The 25,544-nt window shown below is 40.1% G+C and overlaps 3 protein-coding genes across 7 annotated transcripts in view; 2 read left to right on the top strand and 1 right to left on the bottom strand.

Moving 5' to 3' along the window:
- Positions 1–2,194: 2,194 nt before the first annotated feature.
- Kdm5 (Lysine demethylase 5) lies at positions 2,195–15,934 on the bottom strand. 3 transcript variants are annotated; one of them, XM_070655825.1, is made up of 19 exons: positions 15,348–15,933; positions 11,158–11,374; positions 10,923–11,083; positions 10,551–10,749; positions 10,381–10,466; positions 10,005–10,283; positions 9,429–9,921; positions 9,106–9,233; positions 8,792–8,986; positions 7,184–7,635; positions 6,839–7,097; positions 5,899–6,727; positions 5,625–5,833; positions 5,333–5,557; positions 5,172–5,253; positions 4,683–5,092; positions 4,303–4,429; positions 3,855–3,997; positions 2,195–3,529 (listed from the first exon to the last, which is right to left on the bottom strand). In XM_070655825.1, exons 1-19 carry the CDS (start codon positions 15,564–15,566, stop codon positions 3,419–3,421), a joined length of 4,824 nt encoding a protein of 1,607 aa, XP_070511926.1. In that variant the 5' UTR covers positions 15,567–15,933; the 3' UTR covers positions 2,195–3,418. The 3 variants fall into 3 exon arrangements, with proteins under 3 accessions (XP_070511926.1, XP_070511923.1, XP_070511925.1); XM_070655822.1 differs by having other exon boundaries at positions 10,381–10,749; positions 15,348–15,934; XM_070655824.1 differs by having other exon boundaries at positions 2,195–3,466; positions 10,381–10,749; positions 15,348–15,934.
- A 217-nt stretch (positions 15,935–16,151) lies between these two features.
- On the top strand, positions 16,152–17,419 carry Uqcr-q (Ubiquinol-cytochrome c reductase ubiquinone-binding protein). Of its 2 annotated transcripts, none has more exons than XM_070655887.1 (3): positions 16,152–16,292; positions 16,932–17,097; positions 17,189–17,419. In XM_070655887.1, exons 2-3 carry the CDS (start codon positions 16,944–16,946, stop codon positions 17,281–17,283), a joined length of 249 nt encoding a protein of 82 aa, XP_070511988.1. In that variant the 5' UTR covers positions 16,152–16,292; positions 16,932–16,943; the 3' UTR covers positions 17,284–17,419. The 2 variants fall into 2 exon arrangements, with proteins under 2 accessions (XP_070511988.1, XP_070511987.1); XM_070655886.1 differs by lacking the exon at positions 16,152–16,292 and adding an exon at positions 16,590–16,745.
- A 909-nt stretch (positions 17,420–18,328) lies between these two features.
- Positions 18,329–25,544, top strand: part of LOC139102133 (epidermal growth factor receptor kinase substrate 8) — a 19,145-nt gene continuing 11,929 nt past the window's right edge. The window contains exon 1 of one of the 2 annotated variants that reach the window (XM_070655838.1): positions 18,329–18,552. The gene's annotated coding sequence lies outside the window, so the exon portion shown is untranslated. The remainder of the gene's footprint in view (positions 18,553–25,544) is intronic. The other variant, XM_070655836.1, reaches the window with a different exon arrangement.

Genomic DNA, 25,544 nt, shown 5'->3' with positions numbered 1-25,544 from the left:
AGGAGCGGAGCTCCACCTTAAATAAAGTCCTATTGCAAAGTGATATATCTTTATCGCTATACGTGTTAAGTTAACCTTCGGAAATTACACAAATGGTACTCTTTATACAATTCTTCGATAGCGAATAAATTACGCACTGGTCGAGATAAAAAAAAAAAAAAATAATAATTACGATAAAACCGTAGAGGTTCAGAATACAAATTCGTAATAGAATTCTATAGTTATTTGTAATATTCACTTGACAGAGAACATTGCAGCTTTAATGATAGCAATCTATATTAGAAAACAAAGAGTATGCTGAATATGGAAAGTCATATTTCGATTAAAAATACTAATTCGTACAAATGTATCTTCTCTCCAAAATTGCTCACGAGCACCCTCGAAAAATATTATGTCCGCTACTTAGAAAAGAATTTCGTTGTGTGTATGTGTGTATGGATGTGTGTCTGTGCATATGAAGGTAGTGTATTTACAAAATTTGTCGCGTATAAATTGTAACGTTTACGCTGTTATAATTCAATGAATTAAATAATTACGAGCAATTTACGCTAATTTAATACAATTTGCACGACTATCATATTATAATGAAAACGATGCCGTCAAGATGCCCACAACAAGAAAGTCAATGCACGTAATAGTGCGATAGAAAGGCATGTAGGCACTTGTGCCTTAGGTATCTAGCAAGTAATTAATCATTTCAAACGATACAAATGTCTCACGGTAACGCACAGTTATCTAACACGACGTCCCAATCTTTCGCTCTTTGCGCATTGTTAACGCATTGCTCATGAATATTCAGCAAATATATAAGTAACTAATAAACGCAAAATATTTTCATTTTAAATATCTTGCGTTTCGCTCTTCTGCACTAAACCTAATGCACACATTTATGTTAAAAAAATAACGAGACAAAGATATCAAAACGTCAAACGATGAAACATTGGCGTTTTTTTTTTTTTTTATTTTTAAAGCGCTATTCGGTAGAAATCCATTGCGTTATACTTGCGTCACGTCTAACACCAATCGAAATTATCATCGGGTCTTATTAATCTATACAAAAATATATGTGTACACATTTCGTCAATTCTTTGTTTCACAGCCTGTTTTAAATAAAACGTAGCATACTCATTGCCGATGTACAAGTGGCATAAATTTGTCAGTACAGTCAGTATTCGTGTTACGATAAATTCTATTAATCGAATTCTTCGACATCTCTTACGCTATAATTAATATTAGAACAATAATCCTCCGTGTTTGTTAGCGAAGCTCATTTATCAAACGTCAAGGCTTGTCCGACAAGTATACAATTATTTAAAACACACTGTGCCGCCATTGATTCAATCTTTCGGATTTTTGTTACAAAACTCAAGGGTTCTTCAACTTTTTATCAATAATTATACAAAGTTCTTTTAGATTTAGTCGCGATCTAGCCTAAGGTAAAAGTTGCTCTTCTGTACAAAATACTCTGCATTCCACGCATATTTCGTATGAGATGGACTTTTATACGAAATTAATATAAATTTATTTTTTTTTTAATAAATGCTAAAGATATTAACATAAAATAAATTTCATAAGACGGTGGGATTCACATCATAGTCAACGTACGTTCAAATATCCAATTTTGATTTTATAAGACGTTGCATATGTACAGAATATTTTTGAAAGAAAATTAATAAATCTTGCAATCTAATCTTTTCAATGTTATTTAATTGTGTACCCTTTTCGAATTACAAATTAGTAATCTTAATATGCTATACAATATAATCCACAAAACTGTTGTACTTGATACGATTTAGTAACTTAACTTTGACGACTACTACTCGACAAGATTTAAGAAATAAAATAAACTTCTGTTTTATGATTCTAAAACAAATAACAGTATAAAAATAATGGAAAAACTAATTATAATTTATAATTAATGCAGATATACGAATCATATGTACATAAAAAATATTTACTATTTTGTATTCATCTTTAAATCAAAAGGAACATAATAAAATGTAGCTCTATAGTTGAATTAAGAATTTGAGAAGCATATACTTTCTTCTACGAAATAATAAAAATAACGAATAGATATAAGAATATCGTAAAATTACGAACCGTTGTAAACGCAAAGTGTAATAGGGTTATATAGCCTCTGGTGCAAAAGCAGAGAATATTTACAGATCACTATTTCGGGAAGGCAGAGTAGTAGATATGCTATTAATTTATCTGTGTCCGAATCATGTTTTTTTTTTTTTTTTTTATTTTATACAAACTATAGCTTGTTTATTTTATACTCTGATATACTAATTATTCTATAATCTAATCATAATACACACATCTCTCAGTCTATTCTGTACACGTGATCAGCGCAAAGACATTTGTCGTTTTGTGCGACCTATCAACATTTTAAAAACCGATACGAAAATTGACGGACACTTCGCTGTCGTGACGCAACCCTATTAAGCCAGAAAGGATTAATTGTCGTAAATTATTATTGTATCGGCAACATTCAGGAGAGTATCAGTCATCATTCATCAAATTAACCAGTTGATAATATATCCTTATTTCAGGATGTACAAATATTAATAATTGAGGTAACATATATTATAAATCGTGTTGTTTTAACCCTACTGCAATCCAATGTCGCAGATTGTTAATTATCTCGCGTAAAAATTATTTCGTATCATCCACAGTGAAAAATACGATATACGTAAAACTAATAAAAGAAAAAAAAAAAAACAAAAAATCAAAAATATTAATTTTTTGCAGACAAATCAATTATAAAACAAAACGAAAGCGTACATCACGGTTCATCCGTGATTCGTCCGCTGTGATGTGAAATGAAATTAATTGAGAAAACAGTCCAACGAAACAAACAAAAATACAGAGAAATACTTTCACAATCGTACGTTTTAAGATAAAATTAACGCTTACATCACTTATAATCGTATTTTACACAATGTAATTACACAATGTGTAACGTCCATACGTGTAAATTACTTCTGTAAAAGATAAAATTGATATCGTACATTGTGCAGCATTGTCTCTATTTATCAACGAAAATTTCATAAATCAAGGTATCATATAAATGCGCAGATCAATGATTGACTAGCGATGCTACTAGCATCTAAGAATAATAATAATTTTTGCAAGTACAAATAAAACCGTAAGAAAAATTCACCATGTATGATTATTGTATCGTAGTCGATTAAGTTATAATACTTTGCATCTTAAGTTCGTTCATTCGCTGAACGAATATTCGAATAATGCATAACCTGCATAGTTTGGTAAGAAACAATCGTTAATATTAACTTTGCATCGCGAATTCATAGATGGAGAATCGCTATTATCGCAAGCACCCCGGAGCCTTGTGTAGAGCTAACAGACGACACGAAGTGGGCTAGTGAATCCTAGGATGAGGTATGTCGTTTTCCTAGACACCCGCTTCTGTGTCGGTGGTACTGCCATGGTACTCCTGGGGCTGAGAAAGGGAAAGAAGTGCATCCAGGCCTAATGATTCAGCCGGATCTGGCGCGGATCTCGACTATGTTTAACATAAAAAAAAGACTGCCTCTAAAGCTATAATCGAGTATATAACGAAACAATGCAACAAAGACGGAAAAATTAAATCTTGAACTAAACTTCATATTGTCAGATGTTTACATGTATATTCGCAGACATGCATATTTATTATACTTATAAAATAAAATGTGAAATGCGGCCGATAATATACACATTTTCATAATGTACACAATCTTGTGGATTTTATAAAATAAAAATAAAAAAAAAAGAAAAAAAAAAGAAAAAAAAAAAGAGGGAAAAACGGTAAATGGTATACATTATGTTTTTCCGAACACTTTTTTCCTTACCGATGCACTTTGATCGGCTTCTTTACAGTTGCTACAAATATAATCATCTTCCTCCGCAATTTCTGTACGATCCAATCCGACACAATGCATATGGAACCAACCTTCACAGCCACCGTCACACTGAACCCAATCAACTTCTTTACCTAAATAACAAATGAAATAAATGCGTATTGAAATATAGACAAAACAAAAGTATAATTTAAGAAACGAATGAGGGTATAATCAAAATACTTTCAAATTATAAATTATATACACGAAATAATTAATATAACATAATTGATACATGATCAAAAAAATTTATGTACACGATTATTGGCAATATGTTTATTACTGACAGTATCCATTGTATATATTGCGACATATAATTATTTTATGTAGAGAACATTTATAACGCTTAGAAGATATCATTAAAACCATGTTGCGATTATATTGTAGACAATGTTCTTACCACTAGGTCGTAAGCAATTAACTGCCGCGCAATCGTCTTCTTCGTCCGAACTTTCTTGCTTGGTTTTCTTTGTACGATTACCACCTCGCTTTTTAGGACTGTCCTCGCCTTCACTCTTGCGTTTTATCTGCAATTGATATTTAACTGAAATCCAGCTGTTCAATATTCGCGAAACTATGTAAAACTGATTATTACAAGTATTAAAAAAATGTCTCGAATTTAAACTTTCTACAAATGTAAATTTAAATATTTTAAAACTATTATATAGAATACAACATCTCTATTAAAGTTTACTAATTTGTTATTTCTAACGAAATTAATATTTATATCAATACGAAAGATTTAATTCGAGACACGATCATCATCGAAGAACCAATTACCTTTCGAGGTCCGCGCTTTACAAGAATTGGCGAACTGCTCTGTCTTTTTTCTTTAGTAATAAGACCGCTACTTTTACTGCGTTTAATTACGTTTTTCTCCTCAGGTTTTGGCCGTCCAATTTTTTTAAGTAATTCGAATTCTTCTGACTTTCTCTTTCTGCCCCGTTTTTTCACGTCTTTCATTTCTTGACTAACATTTGTTTGCATTTCGTCAAGAGACTTGTACTTTTGCACAGTATTCTGAGAATTCATGTAACTCAATATACGCCAAATGTGTTGCGTTTCATCCAACGCAACTTCTAACAAATCACCTTCCATCATTAATTCCTCTAACCACGATCTTGTACTTGAAGATAATACACCGAACGATTCACCGTCATTTGATTGAGTTTTCCGTCGAATTTTTGAGACTAAAATAATAATATAAACAATTATTTTTTAATTACATATTTTAAATATTACATATTTATCACAATTTAAGAAACTCACTATACGAATATGCATGTTCGTTACTATTAAAAGTACTACATGTGGGTTCGTCATCAAATGCAACAATATCGTCGTCGTCATCCTAAAATATCCAAAATATGTTATTTTTTTTTTTTTTTATCGTTTCTAAACAACGCCTGTATCGCAATACTGATACTCACAGCGGTGCTGAGTGGACTATCATCTGAATGCACTCCGCTTAGTGGCGCAATGGCTTGTACTCTTTGATGCAATTCGGGATTATTCGCTGCTTTTTTCAACTCACTGCTAATAATTTTTTCCGTCTTTTCTCTTGCAGCAGCTTCAACTAACTTTTGTGACATTACAGAAAGTTTTGCTAATATCGACGATACCTCGTCGGTAGCTATGGCTTTTCTCGCTCGATCCTAATTAGCATATATTTAATTAAAGACGTAATTTATTTCAATTATGCAAGGACATATATTTACTTACCTGCCAATTCATTGCGCGTTCCGTCAAACATTGTAATGCTTCCCCTTCCGGCATTCGAATCGGAATTTTTTGAAGAGTCACTAATAGAGCCAATATAGTTTCCAGTCGAGGCCGACGCGAACGTAAACAACACGGGCACAAAAATTTAATATCCCTCGACCCTGATGGTTTACCTTTATACGATGTCTTAGGCAAAGGCACGCAGTTCGCTATAAAATAAAAATTCATGTATAATATATCAACGAGTGTTCTTACTTTAAGTTACTGTACTTACTATGAAACCAATCCTTGCAAAGCTCACATTGTAGCATATGTCCGAATCGTGATCGCCGGCAAACACAGTACTTAGAATCTTCCCCTTCCGCTTTCGTCTTTATCAAGTTTCTTTCTCTCAAGCTTTTCATCGCTTCCATTTCGCGCTGTTCTGCTAATTTAAAAGCAGCTACTACATTCGCTGGACTGCTGGAATCGTCCAATTTTGTATCACAGACATAAACGGCACCTACAGATTCGTCGCCTTTATTTCTTTTGGTTTTCATCGCTTGCACACCGACGCCGATTCGCGGAGATAGAGCTTCCATTAGCGTATAATGCGAGTTTTTCCTCAGGAATGTTCTCGCAGTTCTTTCTTTCCATGCCTTTGCTTGCGAAAGAGTAGATTCAAAGGTCGGTAGGTCATTAAGATGCAAAGGGATGTTCCTTCCTTTCTTTATTAAATCATGTAAGGTATCGTAATACGGAAAGTTCTCCTTCGCTTTTATTTCGTCGACCAACTTTGTCCAATTTTTCGCTTTGTTCAGTGCATCTTGAAGGGTATCCAAACTTGGTAAATACACTTCAACATTATCAACTTCATGAATAAACTCTTCTACAGCCGTTATCGTACGTCTATTTTTAGTATTAAGAAACATTTTGGCCTTTTCTTCCCATTTATCAATAACTTTTCTTAATGTGTGCAATTGGGACAAAGTATTTTCAATGCTGACATGAGGTGGTATGGTCATGCCTTTCTCAATTAATTTGGCCAGTTCTTCGCGACTAAGAGATTTCGGATCGTCTTGAAAAGACTTTACTTCTTCTAGCCATTGTATTTGAGTTAATTTCTGTAAAGTAAGATATTAAAATTTTATTTAAAAAACTATATAAATAAAACATTGTTTAATTTTTTTTTTTTTTTTTTTTTTTTTTATAAACGCGTTTGCATGATTACGTACTTGTTTCAACCGTATTAATTGAGGTAATTCAATACAAATAGAATCGCCAAAGTCAATGCACTTCTCCAATTTCTCCACATTGCAATCATCATCTTTTTCCAACTCCGCGGCATCCTTTTGAAACTGTAATACTTGGTCAAGTATAAATTTTATGCCATCTGATTCCTTAAGTTCACAGTACAAATTAGTTATTTCCTTATAAAAAAGAGTCAATTCCTCCACAGTGAGTTTATACTTGGGTTCAATCGTATTCCTAGTCCTATATAAATATAAATTATGTAAATTCAAATAAAATCATATAAACCATTATACAGAACAATGCCGTAATAAAATCCGACACTTTACCTCGTACGTTGTTTATTTAACACCTGTTGTGCAACACTCGCACATTTTTCAGCATCTTGCACAGCAGTCGTTAAGGCTGTTAACAATTCGCTCTCGGGGAACTTTTTATTCTCAGCTTCGTTTAGGAGTTCTTTCAACTCGTTTAATTCAATTTTGTCATTTTTAGGATCCATCGCCTCCTTCACTTTCGCCACCCACGAGTCGAACGACTCGGCTTTCAGTTTTAATTTTTGCAGCATGATGGGCAACTCGTCTAAAGTATATCGATAACGCAACGTATGCTTCTCTGGCGGACAGGTACACAAGTCAGCAAAGTGTCTCAGGCAAACTAATTGCGAGCTGTGGCACGAACATGTAACTGCACTCAGGAAGCAGGTAGTCTTGCATGCTTCGCACTGCCTTTCGTCATCTGGTAGAAGCTCGAAAGCCTCACGCTCCGCTTCCGTCACCCCCTGAGAGCAGATCAAGTTATTCACAAATACAGTATAAATCTGCTTCGTCCTGCAGTCTTTTATTTTGCTACTCGTTTTTGTTAACACTTGACGCACGCACAAATTCGGGTCAGTGGTGCCGAATTGAACATCTATTTTACCGAAGCACACGTATTTCGCGCGAATCTGCTCGCAGAAACGGAACGAGGCGCATATGGCGGGATTCCGCACGCTCACGCTATTAACACGATGCACCTTCCGAGAATTCGGCGCGTAAATACGCACTTTCGGCGGAGCGCCGCAAAACAGCCGCGAGAAAGCCAAGCTGCGCGTTTACCATCATGGCACAAGGCTTCGAAAACATAACCTTTTTACTCACCTATATGTAAGTTACATAACTGGAATGAAGGTGTAGCAAATAAGTAATGGGTAGTCAAGGCCGACGCTTGTGATTTACGAAGATTACACCGACCACAAGGACGTAACGTTAATAGCGGCTCCAACGGAATCGGTAATAACGAAAATACGTCGCGACATAAATTACGGTTGTAACGTGGACAGGCGGTCCTGTTCCAAATGGTTCGCAACATACCACGAGTGCATATATGCACGAATTTTGCCGCGCGGGCCACGTGTACGTGTGTCGTGTTCGTGTGTGTGCCGGTGCGCGTGCGCGCCGCTGGCACGTAATATACTACTCGGCCTAAATATGTTAACCTCCCGCGGTAGGTAACAGTACTACCAGTGTTTGCACGTCAGCCTTTTTTTTTTTTTTTTCCTATCGGAAACAAAACTGCACTTGCACATTTGTCCATTATGTTTTAAACGCATCTGTCAATTGTTAACGCAGAAAATTTAACTACAAACTGTAAAATTAAGCGTCGTAATTCATATTACAAAATAAATTACAAACACAAAGTAGGCTTTTTTTTTTTTTTTTTTTTTTTTATACACATTATTCGAGGTATCAAGAATCAAAGTGCCTGCGTTATAACAGCTAATAAAGAGAAAAAATTAAGCAAAGTTTGTCACGAAACGTTATAGGAATTGTTGAATATTTAGAGATGATAATTGATACTTAATGATATCAAGTTTTCGTGAAAGCTTTGCGTTATAAGATAGATATTATAGTTGTATTTAGGAAATTAATATATTAGAGATCGATAGATTGACTTACCCATTCCAGTAAATTTTTCCGCAATTTTTTCTCATCTTCCACCATTTGCAACATGTCGCGATATGTGGCGGTTGCGACTCCGATATCTAACGAGTCGGGATCCAATGACATTTTACAAACTAGCTCATCGTGAGAAAATACACAGAATCGTCTTAAATTCGAATAATGTGTGATGCAATCTCGCCCAATCTTAAGCTTTAAGAAAAAACAGTTTAATATTATTTATATGGGTGTAATTTGAATCGTGTAATACCGCAAACGCACGTTTACTTTATTCATATCTGTGTAAATTTAATGCGTTAGAATGCACATACCCAGTCTGCCGGCGCAAAATTCACGGCTTCTGCAAAATTGTAGCCCTGATTAAAGCCTGCGTGGTATGCTCTTGGAAATGTCACAACAAATTCACCTGCGTGTTGATCCGTTCTAAATACCGGTACTCCTGTTAGACAATTACAAAATTATATAAATCATAAGCTTAATATTTTGCAATTGTAAATAAAAAATACATCGATAAATATTAATCAATCTGAATCAATAGCCGTGAATTTTTTATTTGTAAAAAAACATTTATGGATCTATCATGTTTTTCAATTATGCAAATATTTTCGTGTTTTAATATATGCATCGAAATTACCTTCGCTTGTTAATATGTTTGGATTCATGATGGTAACGAGTTGATGCAGTAAATCGGGTTGGCTGTGGAACAACTCCGGTGCGGCAGATTTCATAGATTGCTCGAAACGTTCCGCCTGAGAACCTGGCACGCCATACCATGTCTTTGGTTCGCCCCAATGCAAATAATTAATGGAATAGCTCCAATGATCCTCGTTATGCCAGCAGAATGTCGCGAAGCACATGCCGACATACATCCAAGGAACTTTCATGCCGCTTATGTCAGCATTGATGTGACCCAAGACGCTTCCACGTAAAACCGGGAGATTATTTAAATTCCACGAGGATTCGGCATATTCTTGATCGCAGGTGAACAGATTAACGCTGGTCTTGGTTGGAAATCCGGAACCGTGATCCATCGTGTGCAAATCGGCACCGTATTCTACAGTCACGTCTTCATCGATAGACGACACTATTCTCCAAAATTCTTTTTCCACCAGTGACGTTGGAACCATCTACAAATGAAAAGTTATCAAGCATATAACAAACAGAAAACTACAGATATATGATATGGTACAATAAAATAAAAATAACTTACATGCACAGGCATATTAAAGTAATCGCTCTTAAATTGATCAGCCATTTCTCCGAATTGCTGTAACGTGTATTCTCTTTGCGCTTGTTCAAAACCGAACGCCTCCATTGGCTTAGAAACCTCCTCGGCGACGCATTTGGGACATCGCCAGTCACCCTTTGGTATTTCCGTTAACGGCGGCATAAGGCAAAATGTGTGATAACTGTCATCACATCCATCGCACAGAAGCATGTTTTCTTCATTGTCACCTCTCCCGCAATTGTGACAAATGTATTTCGCCAACTAAACAAAAATAGAAGAAATGATAAAATTTAAATACCATACAGTTAGTGAATTTTATATGATTTCTTATTGCAAAGGGTGACAACGTTAGACTTACAGGATCGAAATCGTAGACGAGCTTCAAACCACGCGTTTTGTTGGATTTCTTTCCTTCTTTGGTATTGAAGCCTGCCATTTTCGGCCCTGGTCCATAAAATTGTAATTTTTTGAGTTCTTTGCTTTTATCTGTATCACAAGTGATATATCTGCTTTTAATTTTATCTTTACATTCATTGTCCGAATCGCATTCCTCCTTGCAGTCTTCCTGTTTAATCGAGACATCTTGCTTTTCCTCTTGCCCAGAAAATCGCTTAGATCGTCGGGAAAACTTTTCATTTGGTGGTTTAATTTGCTGTCGCGATATTATACCATGTGGTTTATAATCACGATCTCTTTTTTCACTCGCGTCCGAGTCCGGTTCGAATTTCTACAGAAAACAAAGCATTAATTTGTAAAATAAATTGCAAAGCCACAATCATACAATTATTACCGGTTAAAATTATAATTGTAATTACAAATAATTAATTTTCACAAAACAGTTGAGCATAAAAAATTGGCAATAAACAATTTCTTGCAGGTAAAAAAAAAAATTCGACTTACAAGATCTGATAATGTTTTTCCTTGCTTAAAAACGTCAAAGGGATATAAAATTCTCTCGTAGTGATTCTTCAGTATGCTGCCTACGCTTCGTCCGGATGGATAACCTAGTTTGTTAGCAATTTTTGCCCATCTTCTTTCCTTGGTCACAGTTTCTATGCCGCCTGTAAATAATGCATAATTAAAATCATGAATGTACGTCGAGTTCCAATAAATGAGACAAGTAGATAAAACTTACCTTCGTCTGTAACTATTTTGTGCAAGGAGTACAAATCCAACGCCTTGCGTTCAACGAGAGGGATTTTCAAAGAGGAACCTTGAAGCTCCCAAAACTTGGCGATTTGGTCTAAAAAATTAAGCTTTATCCTGGTCTTGGCTTCCAATTCGTTTAACCTTTGTATCCTCGGAACAAATTTGAACTTATCCACGTCTACAGCAAACGGTGGCTGCCAGTTCTGTAACATAAGATAAAAACTTTACAGGTATCTCCAGAAGAAAGTTTGATTTAGTAATCTTAATAGTTTTCGCAGGAGAAAAAGAAAGAAAAAAATAAAAAAAAAAAAAGAGGGAGAGGAAAAAAAAAAAGATTACGTTTCTCTCTTCTCTTCGCTCTTATTTGCACTGCTATAAAATTTGTGTTTCGAAAACTATTCTGGTTTTAATGTCGATTAGTATTTACTCGTACTTGTACGTCGACGATAGTTATCACTTATTCACAGGGCTGCAAATATGGTACTATTTCGGTCGGGTTGTAACTAGAGGCACGGTATACGTGGCCCTTACCTTCCCACCTTACCTAACTAACGTTTTCACGTTCGATAACAAGTACAAAAGGATGATTGAGCTTTCATCAACGGATGCTTTTCGATATGTGTCAAATATCGCACGTGCGCACGATTAGCGAACGCCGCGTGAAACATCAACGCGGCAAATCGACAATTCGCGACGAGACAATTAAATAAAACATTTCGACGCGCTCTGAAAACTGGTTACGCGGCGGCATAACAAGGGGGTGGAATTTTTGCAAAACTTTGCCGGCACCTTTGGACAGAGACACTTAACGCAGCATGTCAGCGTCACTTTAACAAGCGTACCCGAAAAAGCACCGTTCGCAAAAGTCTCGAAGCTTAATTTTTATTTAGTACAGTTCGTCGTCGAGTTCGCGCAGTCGTAAAACCCGTTAATCAGGTTGTCGTTTTACGAGCACCCATCCCAACGCCCGGGTGTAACGTACGGCGCTTCCTTTGTAACGAGACAACTTCCGTAATGGCGGCGTGCTCTCTTTCTCCTCTCAGAAAATATCAGCTCTAGAAAGCGTTAGAGGCATCCTCGGTTTGTATCAAGCCGCGTCGAGCTCTTCCTGTCCCGTGACGTCAAGAATCTTTTGGACGAAAGTGAGGTTTTCAAAAATATCGGCATATCTTTCCCAACCACTGCGGTATATTGTTTATCGCTACCGAATATATAGAGCGATATTTAACTGAATTTAAAGAATCGTATAATCTTATTCGACCGAAAGGAGTTAAATACAATAAATCAAGTTAATTTTTTTTTTTTTTTTCATCTCCAGATTTGACGCGGCGACTCGGAAATGGCGTTTAGTTGCGCAAATGTGCCGAGAGTTGTGAATTGTAAAACAGAAGCTCATTATGTTACATACACTTGATACACTCGACGAAGAGAGGAGGAGAACAACTTTACATTTCAGATGCGTGCACAGCCGTGATGCAAAAGTTATCCACACACGGCGTCCTCAGAGGGCCAACTTTAGAACCGCGGCGCCATAAATAATGCCTCTATCGATTCATTCGGAAGGGCTCGCGAACGAGAGACTTGGAAGAGACTTGACACACGCGATGCAATTAGAAACTCGGCCGTGTCCGTGTTCCTGCCTTGCGCTTCGAAAAATTTTTCAACCGAGCTCGAAAGTTAAACTCGCCGCCGGCGGCTCGCCGCCTAGTTAGTCCCCGATCACGTTCCTCGGGAAACGAAACCGCCGGAGAGTGCGTATATGTCGATGCGACATGCGTGCGTCACTCCCCGTAAGACTCTCGAACGATACTCTAGAAAAAGACACTTTATCGGAACATTTCGCGGTTCATTAAACGGCCTGAAAAGCCGTAGAGTTATCGGGAAATAAAATACAGATCGAAAACAGATCTTATTTCAACGGTCGATTAATGAATCGGCGTATTTACTACGCATTTACTATTATTGCGCGTCGAGAGTTACTCCGGCAGAAAATAAGAGAAAAAAAAAAAAAATTGACGGCTACGTGCCGTCTTTGACGAAATTCTCACCCCACGTTACGTTTCCTCGCGCACGTATTGGACCGATAAGCAAAAAAGCAGCTTCGAACTTCTCATCGATATCGCTCATTAAACGATTAGATAAAAAAAAAAAGGAAAAAAAGAAAGAAAGAAACGCAGACGTAAGCATCACTCGCGAAATCGCTCGTCTATCGTATCGCAACGAGCGGGAGGTCCTCCGTCGTCGAGGACGCGGGTGATAAAATTTTCGCTAGCGGGAATAGGGAAGGAAAATAAACAATCGGCTCTAGCCGGGATAATTATCAGGTATCGATCGGCCGGTGTGGGTAAAAATCAATAATGACTTGGAGAGTCTGGCGCCTTGACGCTTTTCACGAGCAGGCCAGGCCTGCACCTGCACGGAAAGAATACGAGCGGCATTGTCGCTTGGCTACGGCCTACGGTTTTCCTTCGGAATCGATCGTGGTCCTCGCGGCTATCGCAATCATTATCACTACCCGTCGCGCGTGTCGCTCAAAGTTGCGCACCAAAAAACTGACCGATGACGGCAAAAAAAGCTTTCAGCACGAAAAGGGAAGAGACGAAAGCCGAGGTCTGTGCCGAGCAGCGGTTGTGATCGATAACGGCTCGTACCGGTGAGGCGATCGTTGACGAGTATTTGTCTGCAAATTTTTTTTTTCTGTCTTTTTTTTTTTTTCCTCGAGAAGACGCACTCGAGGCCCACCGGGAAGTCGCGTCGCGGCGGCGTTTCCGTTCGCTCGAGCCAAAAGCCGAGGGGGGCACCCGTTTATCGTCCCGCCCGCCCGAACGGTCGCGTCGCCCACGCCGCAAGCATAAAGAGACACGATTTCCAAGCGTAACCGCCCGGAGTTTTTCCTCTTTGCACGCGGAAACAAGATGGCGCAAATCGTTTCTAATGGTGGCACGAGGCGAGGATGCGCGACGAGCGAAAAGCCTCTTCGGGGTCCGGGGTCCGGGCGCTTAGGTGGGATGATCGCGAGAGGTTGGCAAAGCGATCCGAATCGCACAGGATAGCTCGCCGCGCACGACAGCTCGCGGAGTGAAAGGTGACGATAGAGCGCCGAGGGGAGGAAGAGAGAGAGAGAGAGAGAGAGAGAGAGAGAGAGAGAGAGAGAGAGAAAAAAAAGAAAGAAAAAAGCTGAAAAAAAAAAGAAAGAAAAAATTATGTCACGCGGCGAGCCGCAACGCGCCCGACGATAAAGTTTAACGCGGCAGGAACACGCCCGCGGCGAAATATTCGCGTCAATATTCCTAGAGCGGAGTCACCGTGTTTTCCGGGCCGCGAAAGTAACGCAACGCGAGAATAACGGATCGCGCGACGGATTTCTTTTTCCTCCCGGACGATTGACTTCACGAGACGATTTCGCGCGGGACGTCGCCGATCGTTTTATCTTCCACAATTTCCCCGAGGAAGCTGCGGAGGTTTTCACGACTTTCCCTCGACCGTCGTGTGTTCTATTGTCTCGGCCATTTTACGTGACGGTCTCGTTGCGCCGATCGCATCGTTAAACGCAACGTATTTTTCGACCCTGCGCGCCCGTATCGGCGGTACTCGGTTATTGTTTTATACCAATATCGCCATTGTCATCGACGTCATTGGCGAAAAGCCCGTCCGTTAACATCGCGGCAGGTTTAATGGTCAAGCGGAAGGAGAGCAGGACCTTTCTACCTGGCTTCGTTCAATCTCTGGCGTCTTTCTCCCGTTCTTCCTTTCCCTTCACGCCAGGTCTTTCGACCGATATCACAACGTGACGCGCGTCACGTATGATTGTTACGTTTCACGGACGAAGGAAACATGGAGATCTCGCAAAAAAAAAAAAAAAAAGAAAAAAAAAGGCGTGCGAATAAATGCGTTCTACGATACACGAGCAGGATTCGTCCTGGTTGGACCTGCCCTTCCTCTTCAGCGGTCGTCGTCGTCGTCGTCGTCGTCACGATCATCGACGGGATTCTACTTGTTCGAAAAAAAAAATGCGTCATACACGCCGTGTGGGAAAAACGAGGTCGTGCACTTCTCGCACGAGGACGCGACTCTCGTGCTCTTGTTCTTCACGCGGGAGGATCGAATCGACGACGACGACGACGACGAAGACGGAACAAGGGCGGCATCCTAAGCGAGAAGCTGCGCGGTACTCACGGGTGGCGGTTTGATCTTGCAGATGCCGGACCTCTCGGCGATCGGCCGTATCTTGGCGATGTACGCGAGAGGGTCGTGGAACTCCTCGTTGCTCGGCTCGAACACCGGCGCTTCCGGCGGCACCGCGAACTCGAAGTCGGTCTCGGTGCGGTCGCAGGCTATGTCTTGACCAACGCGATGGTTCCCGCAGCCGCGGCCCTCGTTGTTCCTCGATCCCATGGCTCGCGGGATCGGAGGCGCGCCGCGCTGCACGCCGCACGCTCTCGAGTTGCCGACGCTCGTTCGCTCGCTCGCTCGCTAGCTCGCTCGCTGGCTCGCGCTAGTCACGCACGCACGCTGGCACACACGCACGCAAGCACTTTAAATTCGAGCAAGAGCCTCGGCGCCAGGCACCACCGGGGCGACGTCGTCCTCGCTACTCGGCCCGAATTAACCGCGGAACCACGTTACCCCGAGTTCCCGGATCGATCATGTTCCCGTGCGCGTACTCGCTGAACGCTGCTTCTGCTGGCTGACACGAAACGACGCGCGACGGACGCGAATCACGCGGATGCACCATCGACACGTTACGTCGCGGAGCTTCGCACACGAGCCACCGCGACTGATTACCTTCTCTCCGCGTTACGTTCTCCCCCGCACCTTCTTCCTCCTCCCATCACCAACCTCCGGCCTCCGATCGTGCTCGAGTAACGTAACGGCTCGACGACAGCGCCATCGCCGGACGGAACCGCAAGTCCCCTCGGTTCCGTGCGCGATTCCGCCGTCCCGTCTGCTTCGGTCTGCCTCACGGGAAACTGCTATGTTTATGGAGATGACCGGCCATCTTGCCACGGGCACCGCGCTGCGTCAGTCACATGACGCGATCCACTCCGAACGCCAGCGACTCGATTGCGTAATATGTCGCGCGAAGAGGACGAAAGTTTTGACGAAGGGACACCTCGATAGGTAAGTAACGAACTTGGCGCGTGCGCGAAACTCCATCCGACCGTCCGCGAGATTTTTCTCCTCCTGAAAGAAGAGAAAAGCAAAAGACCGAGCTGATTTTACGTTCTTTAACATATTTGTATTTTTTATTTTTTCTTACACTAGATATGAGATTATATAAAATCGATTATCAATGTTCCATTTCAAATTAAAAAAAAAAAAATATATATATATATATATATAATATATATAATTTTGCACATTATTTATATATCCAAGAACTTTTGTGTACTGCTTGTAAAAGTTAAAAATCCCGCTTTGTACAAAGAGTACTGCTATAAATGGTGACTTCTCGTGCACTCGTTCCACTCTCCCTCGATTCTCTCCGAGTTTGACCGTTAGATGGCACGTCTAATGTGAATTTGTGAAGAATCGATCGTAAAAATATCAGAGCTCTTTCACGAACCGCCCTGAGTGAGTATAATTGATTACGTAATTATTTCCAATATTATTTTGACGTTGTCTCGGGGTTGATTATAAAACTTGTGGCATTTAAACACGAAATACTGAGAAGCGCTTTGGAGACATATGCGTTACAATCACACGAATTTGGTTATGTTTCCTTGAATATGCTTGAATAGCAATCAACCTTTTTTTCAGTCTTTGTTCGACATGGGGAAGCAATTTGGAAATCTTGCCAAAGTTAGTGGCATCGTTTTCTTTCGACTCAGTCCCTACGAGCAAAAAGCCTTCGGTGGAATATTCAAGGAAGGTATACCAAACACCATACGCCGCTTCCAATCCAACGTTTTCTACGTTGTACCTCGTAAGAATATTCAGTAATAATGTATTTGATAAAGTTACTTTGTGTTTCTTTTATAATGTTATGCCTGAATGGATAATGTTTCTTGTTGCAGCCTTTATGCTTACTTATCTGGTTCTAAGTTGGGCGAAAGAGAAAAATCATGCTCTGTCTCGCAAAAATCCTAAAGACTATGAAAATGACACGTGAATATAGATGATTGAATTTCTAGTTAATGATATTTAGTTGTTATCGAATATTTCCAATTAATCTTATTTTCAATTCTGAAGTAAAAAAAAAAAAAAAAAGAAGAAGAAGAATAAATAAGATCAATTTAACAGATGTACTGGAAATGTTTTAGACTTCTTCAAGTTGTCTTTCCTTTCCTATGGTATACATCCATATATGTGTACGAGGTAAATATTTCTATGAAACACTTCCTATTACAATTATTTGATTATCATTACATTTATTTTGCAAAGTATAAGAATGTGTGGCGATTTAATTATCTGTAAATGTTTTCTTATTAGTTAAAATTATTTTTATAAAAAAATTGTGGTCTACGTTAGCAATGTTAATTAATGCAAGTAATTGACATATGCAATACCCAGGTTTAGTTGCAACTTTATCAAAGTTCCTTGTAATTTGTTTGAGTTCTAACACTTATTAATTTCTTAGTTTTTGATAAGTTTTAAATTGAATTAATTTTGATTTTGTCTCGTTCTGAGTGACGTTTAAAAAAACAAAATTAGAAAATTTATTATTGCAATATTCACGCGATGATGTTAAATGCATTCCCAGCAGGTGTATCCCACCTTTTCCCAAGTTACATTCCTCACAAATTTACCTTTATAACAGGTACTTCTATTGGCTCAAGATACAGGTCTTCGGATTTCTTCGCTTTTCACGGCACACGCAGTACGATTTGAATGCAGTCCCTCGACCTACGTTTTCATTGTGCGATTAATATATAACCGATGTGACTTATTATTACCATAATTGATGGGACGTCCAATTTCGCCGGGAAACAAAATCTGCAGGAGAAGAAAATACGTCTGCGAAGCTGGCCGAGGGACTCTTCCGCGTCGCAAAAATCTCGCGGCAAAACTCCACGACGGTACGGGCTTAAGGCATCGGGCCGAAGTTTGCCGATTCAGCGGGCCCAACCGCCATGTCGATTTCGCGGCACTCGACCAATGGCACGTCACGTTACCCGCAGCGCACCTAGAGGCTTCAGACTGGAGCAGGTAACGCGACGGTGCGTCGAGATCGTGGATTACGGACGGATTAGTCTCCCAAGCATTCGCGGTCGAGCATGTTCGTTACGTGAATCTGTCGCTGTCGTGAGCCCACCGCCTCGGGATCGAGAAGTGCAGAAGGAGTGCCTCTTTCACCTCCGGCCCCTCCTGGGACTGGCTGCGTTTCTTGGATGCGGGTGCGCGCGCGCGCGCGGCGCTTCGTGAAAAATCTGTAAATAAGGTAAGCGATCCCGTTTGTCGCGCGTTGGCCTTTGCGTTTACCCGCGTCCTCGCCTGGGCCGATCGACACGTCACGAGAAGGTGAGAGGAAGAGAGAGAGAGGGAGAGGGAGAGACACGGTACTCCGGAAATCGTGCGAGGGAACGTGAGGCCGTCGCAACGCTCCAAGCGGCACCGTTGCAGCGTCGAGGTGAATCGTCCGGTCGCGCACACCTGTTGCCGTCCTCCGTAACGTGCATGGCCGCGTTGCGTGCCTGCCTGGCTTGGCCCGCGACCGACGAGAGAACGCACGGCGGATCAAAACCGCGGCTGACGAGAGGCGCGCTCGCGTTCTCGCTCCGCGCAGAAATCGCCTCCGAGTCGATCCGTTGCATCTTACCTCCGTATCGCGTCATCGATGTTAAATTCGTAGCACATCATTCCTAAGCGATAGCGAGCATCGCGCTAACGAACTCGAAGAAGCGACAATTGAATCTCTGCTCGCTGGGATCGCCTCTCGAGTTCGAATCGTGCCTATTCGGAGCTGGCGAACTTTTTCTAAGAGCATCGCGACGGGAAATGTACGAGAAACAGAGCAGGGGGGAAATTTTTAATACGCGATTATGGGAGAAAATTAAGTAGGACCGGTCCCTCCATCTCTCTCTTCATCCGCTCGCCAAAGTGCCGTTTTTAAAAATCACGAATCCAACGTCGGAGCTGGAACGAATTAAGCTTGGAACGATCAAGAGGCTCGGCTAGCTCCGATGTTAATTTGTCTTGGAATTTATCAATTAAATTTTAAGAAGAAGAATCGCGCACGTATCATACGTATTAGGAATAAAACCAAAGTCGATAAAATTAACGATCACTGTCATCGTATGAATCATAAATGTGAATCACACGTCTTATTTTACGTACTGGGGAAATGTATGTAATGTATCTTTTCAGTTAAATAACGCATTTTATAGAGTAATTTAACGTAAATGTTTCAACATATTATATCGAGTATCACCTGTGACGAGTAAATGGTAATTTAATCTAAACAATAAAATTGCACAAAGATAATATACGATCAGATTGCAATTCCAGCGGGTAAACGTTAAAACGAACGTTAAGATCGCTTGTTCAAAGCGCAATTAATTAAGGATGGAAGCTAATTAAGGATGGAGAAATGCCGTTAAAATTGGACGCGTTAATTGGACGATACTACGTTTTAATTGCCAAATATTTTATAGTCTTTAAATATCTTGACTTTTCTCTTAATTCTTTATCGCGTATTTTCGGTGAAATATTATTTAAAAAAAAAAAAAAAAAAACGGCAGAAATTTTTATAACAAAATTATTACATTTTTATAAGTTTCTGTTGCCAATAATGCTTGAATATAAAATCGAGACACTAATTAAGATTGTACGGTTTTTTTTTTTCTTTGCGCCAAGTATTTATTAACACATTTGCAAGAAAATTTATATATTTCTTTAATGAAATTTACTTACCAACTGTTTCGAAGTTCTCAAAAGTCATTTTTTGTTTTTTTTTTTCTGCAAATTAATTAAAGAAATTAAGACTGTAAAAATTATTTTGTCGCACAAATTCGATAGAAACAATAATGACAGGCGCTATCTATGTTGGACACGCGCGACATCAATCATCATAGCCATCGAGGTATCGATTCGCCAATTCTTATCGGGCTATCATTATGATAATCTGATGATTCATCGATCGCCGACCTTTGATCATCCTCATTTTCATTTATCTCGCGATTGTAAAACTCGCAATCTCCATTCCCTTATCCGTGAATTGTACTTATGCCTTTAATCGAATTTGAATCACGATTTCGTAATTTCATTATCTGTAAACAGCGGCTATACACAAACAATAGAATTGGCTACGCATAACGTCGCACGACTGGGCATAAAAAGACTTTAATTTTATATTATTGAAAATGAAACTTGGATGTAAAGGTGGACACGTCGTGATAATCACATAGCGTGAATATCCCACGAATGAACTGTGTATTATTACACATTTAATAGTTTTTTTTTTTTTTTTTTCCTTTTTTTTCATAGAAGATGTCCTCGTTCTTGTTGCATATAGTCTCCTTTTTTACCTCCTTCAGACAGTTGTTCCAAGCGCAGCTTATAAATCATGCAAAGTGGATTTGTTTTAAAAGATGGTCGTCGCGTTTGTCTCGGCTAAGAAAGTAGCAGGACGTTACTCGCGCAGCAGCATCTCGTGAAGAGAGATCGGTCTCTCCTTCTCGCGATATCCGCAGCTCGGGGTCCCCACGCCGAGGATCATAACGTCGGCGCCTTTTCATTGAGCAGGTACAAGTCCAAGACGGACGTGTCTCGTAAGGCGAGAAGAGCAATAAACATCTCCGAGTTCCCCGTTAGGTCTCGACTCCCCGCCCGTGACATTTACGAGCTGCATTCCTATCGCGGCACGACTGTATTGTTCGTCTTTAATCGGTAATGGCGCGCGTAATCGTTTTGACGAGTCCTCGCGCGCATATATCGTAGACGCGAAAACGTACGTCGTATTATCGCGTGGATCGTTATTTACATTCGCACGGATAAGAGCGACGAAGCCTTTGAGCGATCGGCGAGAATGAATTTTTCAATCTCCGTCATCCGCGCCGGGAGATAATAACGCGCCGGCCGGCGGGTTCCGTACGAACTTATCCAACCCCGTCGTCGCGTCCGCGGCATCCCACTGTCGAACGACACCTGTAATTCACGCCCACGGGATACCTACGTCATCTCCTACGTGAAACCGACAATCGTTGTGACACGGATCCGCGAGTGCCTGTTATAGACTACGCGTCGAACGACTCTGCTTTCGAATGTTGCCGATGTAGAATTTATCAAGTTTCTTGAAATGTAACACGGCCATATGCGCGAGCGCGTGCGCGTGCGGATTGAAATCAACATTCCGAGTTACTTCTATTTGAGCTTGTCCTAAATTAATATTCGTTTTGGGGAGCACGCGATGTTTGAATATTCCCGCCGACGGTAACGAAATGAAAATTAACAATTTTACTTGGTTCATTTTATTCGGTATGGCGTTTTAAAATGGTATTTAAAAAAAAAAAAATAATGCTCTTCTGGTATATTGTAATTCAAAGATCGAATCAGCCAAAGCTATCGTTCAATTTTATTCAGATATTCACCGCTGGCTATTTCAATTAATTGCAATGCGAAATACTACTTGAACGTTTCTATCTTGATTTCATGCATTTGCCTTTGATTTCGCCCTGGTTTCTCACTCTAGCATGCATATGGAAAATGTAGTTTCACGTAGCTGTAGTTGGTTGACCTCCTAGTACATCTGTGATTCCGTGACACACATTGCAAATTTTTATTGACATGTCGTCCAGTTATGCGGTTTTCGTGCTTTGAGACATAAAGATTTTTTCCTTCCCTTTTATACATCAATCATTTTAATACGTTTTATATTATCTCGCGGGCTGTTAGGCATTGCCCGATGCGAAAAAGCGTGCACTTTTATAATTACGTCGATTCCTTCCTTCGGCGTCTCTTTTTTCCGCCTGCGGGCTCTGTTATCTGAAAAACGTCGTAACATGCGCTCGCCATACGGGCATCGCATTCCATCCGAGTAGATATCGCTTCGATAGGTTGTTTACATTCGCGAACCAGTCCCTTTCGTATGCGACGGCGACGATTCTCCGCGTGATTATTAGGTACGTGCCGACGTACGAGCGAAGAGTAAATTCACCGTCACCTGCGAAATTCTGTCACCTCTGACTAATTGCGATCTCGAGATGCATCTACGCGGCTGTAAAATGTGCCGCAAAGTGCATGTGTTATACGCATGCACAATGTACGCGAGCTATCGATACGCGCGCACAGACACTTTTTCTGGCGATACTACTTGCAAATTATTATCGATTGTTTATTCACGCGAGATATACATGTATCATTATTATTAGATTTTACACGTCGGAATTTGTGCCAGTTTACGTTATCTCCCCAGAGTCGACGTTCTTAACATAATTAAAGGAACGTTTTACACGACTGGGAATTCGCTTCGGATAAAATTATTAGAAAGGTATACTCGGAATCAACCGATCGCGTCGGAAACCACGAGATCTCTACAAGTTCATTAAACTTGAAGCTCGCGCCTTCATGCGCTCCAAGTACGGGCGCGGATTAGCATAAAGCGGCTAATTAAAATTGATACTCGTTTAATCTCGGGGATTATCTCGTCCCGGCGGGGATTCAATGTGCCGTGGCCGTCGTACAAATTGGATTCGTTCGGCAAAACGGATGCCCGAGTCTAAGAATTGAAATTGATCCTCAGCGGATTTTAATCGGCGAACGTGGCAATTCGAGCGAGAAGTTTGTTCGCGCCGCCGCGGATTCGGGCCATTCGCCGCAAAACTCGTTCGCAACGAGACGCGAACGGATCGCCGTAGGTATGCGTGGCGTGGTGCATTGGTAACTTTCTTTCTACTTTTTCATCACTCATATAGGCGCTCACGTACGCGACGTATTTACTTTCAACGTGTGCCTCACCGGCACTGCGCCGGCGTGTTAATCTTACGGATGTATGAGAGTGGAACGGCTCAAGTTTCATTCAGTTCCGTGTGAAAATGCCGTTTATACAAGGTTATTCCTCCTAGATCGACTTCTTTATTAAAATTTATTATTCCAGTATTTTTTTTTTTTTTTTTTTCAAGAAAATGAGCGTTATCCGTTAGAATGTTAAATAGCCGTTTAAATAAACGCATGTAGATAAATGGTGATTGATTATGGATAAAGACTATTGGAAGAATATCGAATTACTCTTGACTGACTGCAATTGATCAAGTGCAAGTTATCAGCACTCAACATTTTCCACGCTTTCTACAATTTGCATATGCAACCCACATGCGTTTCCATATATATTACAGGAGGGTCCCAAACGTGTATAGAGTTAATATCTTGAACATCATTAAGTAATAATTACGAAACGGTCAGGGAGAATGACATAATAATCATGTATGATTGCTGTATTTATAAAAAAGCATATAAACTGTCAGAACGAAATTTAATCAAGAGCGATAACGACGACATAAGAATTGTAAATGAGCACATCAGTGGCGTGCCGTTGTTGACGGTAACACGCGATATTCGTCGCGCGAATAGTTACATTACGGCTGCGACGTCGATGTCTTTACCACCTTTACTACAATTTGCGTGCACGTCTCCTGGCCTGTAAATCGCCGCACGGCTATGCCTCAGTAATACTTGTATATGAAAAAAAAAAAAGGAACAAAAATCACCAGCGCGATATTACTCGGTCGCAGCACGCGAGCTCCGATCGCGCATAAACAAAATCGTTGAATAAATGTAAAGGAGAGATTGAAACGCGAGATTGGAAGCAAAGATGCCGTTATAAGTTCGGAGAATTTTAATTTTTCACCACGGGGTTACATTGAAAAGGTACGAACTTGGATTTTATACTGATAATTTTTACATGTTTAACGTTGACGAAGCATCAAAGCTGAACGTTTGCGAAAGTAGCGCGACGTGGAAAACGTTTGGATGAAATGTTGATTCTTTGCCGTGCTCGTCTTCCGCAAAATTCAATTTATCATTAATTTCCCGAACAGATGCGTGGAGGAAAATGTAAAGAATGGTAGAGACGGATCGTAATCGAGACATTCTCCCGGCTTACGTTTTCTCGAGCTCGCGATGCAATACGCGCACGTGCATGTGCATCCAGACATAATTACGGCTCGTGCTGCATTCCCGAGGTCGATTCTCGAGGTGCGCCGTGACTTCGATAAACCTCAATTCTATAAAAGAGTGATATACGAGGCTACGTCCACCGCACGGTCTATTTATCAATGTTCCGGAAAGGCGGAAGGATCTAAAGTCGCGCTTTGAAAGAAATTTTTATTTTTAAATTAATCTCTCCTATTCCGCAAGTTCCACAGAATCAGCATTCCAAATTTATTTTGCACAATCGTAACGATTATTTGAACTTACTTTTTCTCCGTTTCTCAGGTGTATAATTATCATTTTATTGAAATGTTTAATAAAAATGGAAAGGGGTGAGAGTACATCTGGTAAATTTTTTTTTTTAGATTAATCGTGTGATTTAAATTAAAGATTTTTGACGCAGCTTATCGTTCACGCCGCAGCTGTCTTTTATCTATCGAATTTTTCATTTAGCAAGAATGTCGCGAAAGAATACAGAATTTATACCTTCGTTAACGGAACGTTCGTATACATGAATCGTAAAGTACGCGTCGTAAAATGTGCATCATCTCGATTTATCATCGAGCTTGCGTTCGCGTTCGCACACGAGCAACAAAATACTTGCTCGCATTCCCTTCCGTCGCTAGTGCGTGGAACATCTCGACCATGTCCAAGGTTGTTAAACCCATTGGCATGGGCGAAAATTACATTTAGAATTTTCCACTTTAAGCGCAAAAAAAAAAAAAACAAAAAAGAAAAATATTCATAAGGAGTTAAAAGTGGAACAATGCGCGAAAAATCTTAGGAAGCCTTCGAAACATTTTATTTGCCGTAATAAAATTTATGCTCTTCCTTTCTCAGAGTTTTATAGTAAAGTAGTAAACTATTGTGTCTTCGATGATGACTCCGATGTAATGTCCCTTTTCAATTGCACCGACCGAAGCATTTGCATAATCCAATCTTCGCAAACTTTAAAAAATTGATATCCCGCGTCGGGTACTTGCAGAAAGCTTTCCACACGTGCGTTTATTTCTCGAGATTACATTTGCATACCGCCAATATCGCGTTCGTTTCTCGACTTTGGAAAAAGAATTATTGAATCCGACTGTCGTTAGCATAATGAGTACATTCCTATTTGAAGACACGAGGAACATTTTATAGCTACGATACATCACGAGCCAATATTGAGGGGAAAAAAAAAAATTATACGACGTGTGAGAAAAATTCTTCTTTAACTAAATATAAATAATTAAATTTTTTTTTTTTTTTTTCTCAAAAACGTAATTATTTTAGATTTGACCGGTTGGT

Source organism: Cardiocondyla obscurior, linkage group LG04 (assembly GCF_019399895.1).
Source record: "Cardiocondyla obscurior isolate alpha-2009 linkage group LG04, Cobs3.1, whole genome shotgun sequence".
NCBI lineage: Eukaryota > Metazoa > Arthropoda > Insecta > Hymenoptera > Formicidae > Cardiocondyla > Cardiocondyla obscurior.
The sequence above is the reverse complement of the archived record's forward strand: the minus strand, read 5'-3'. Positions and strand labels throughout refer to the sequence as shown.

Excerpts from the sequence above, each read along its gene's own strand:
- Kdm5 (XM_070655822.1), bottom strand. The coding sequence starts at position 15,566 with ATGGGATCGAGGAACAACGAGGGCCGCGGCTGCGGGAACCATCGCGTT. Across the intron at positions 7,636-8,791 it reads GGAAAAATTTACTGGAATGG|GGGGTGACGGAAGCGGAGCG; the intron begins GTAAGTCAATCT and ends ATCTGCTCTCAG. Across the intron at positions 4,430-4,682 it reads TAAAGCGCGGACCTCGAAAG|ATAAAACGCAAGAGTGAAGG; the intron begins GTAATTGGTTCT and ends TATCAATTGCAG.
- Uqcr-q (XM_070655887.1), top strand. The coding sequence starts at position 16,944 with ATGGGGAAGCAATTTGGAAATCTTGCCAAAGTTAGTGGCATCGTTTTC. Across the intron at positions 17,098-17,188 it reads CGTTTTCTACGTTGTACCTC|CCTTTATGCTTACTTATCTG; the intron begins GTAAGAATATTC and ends TTCTTGTTGCAG.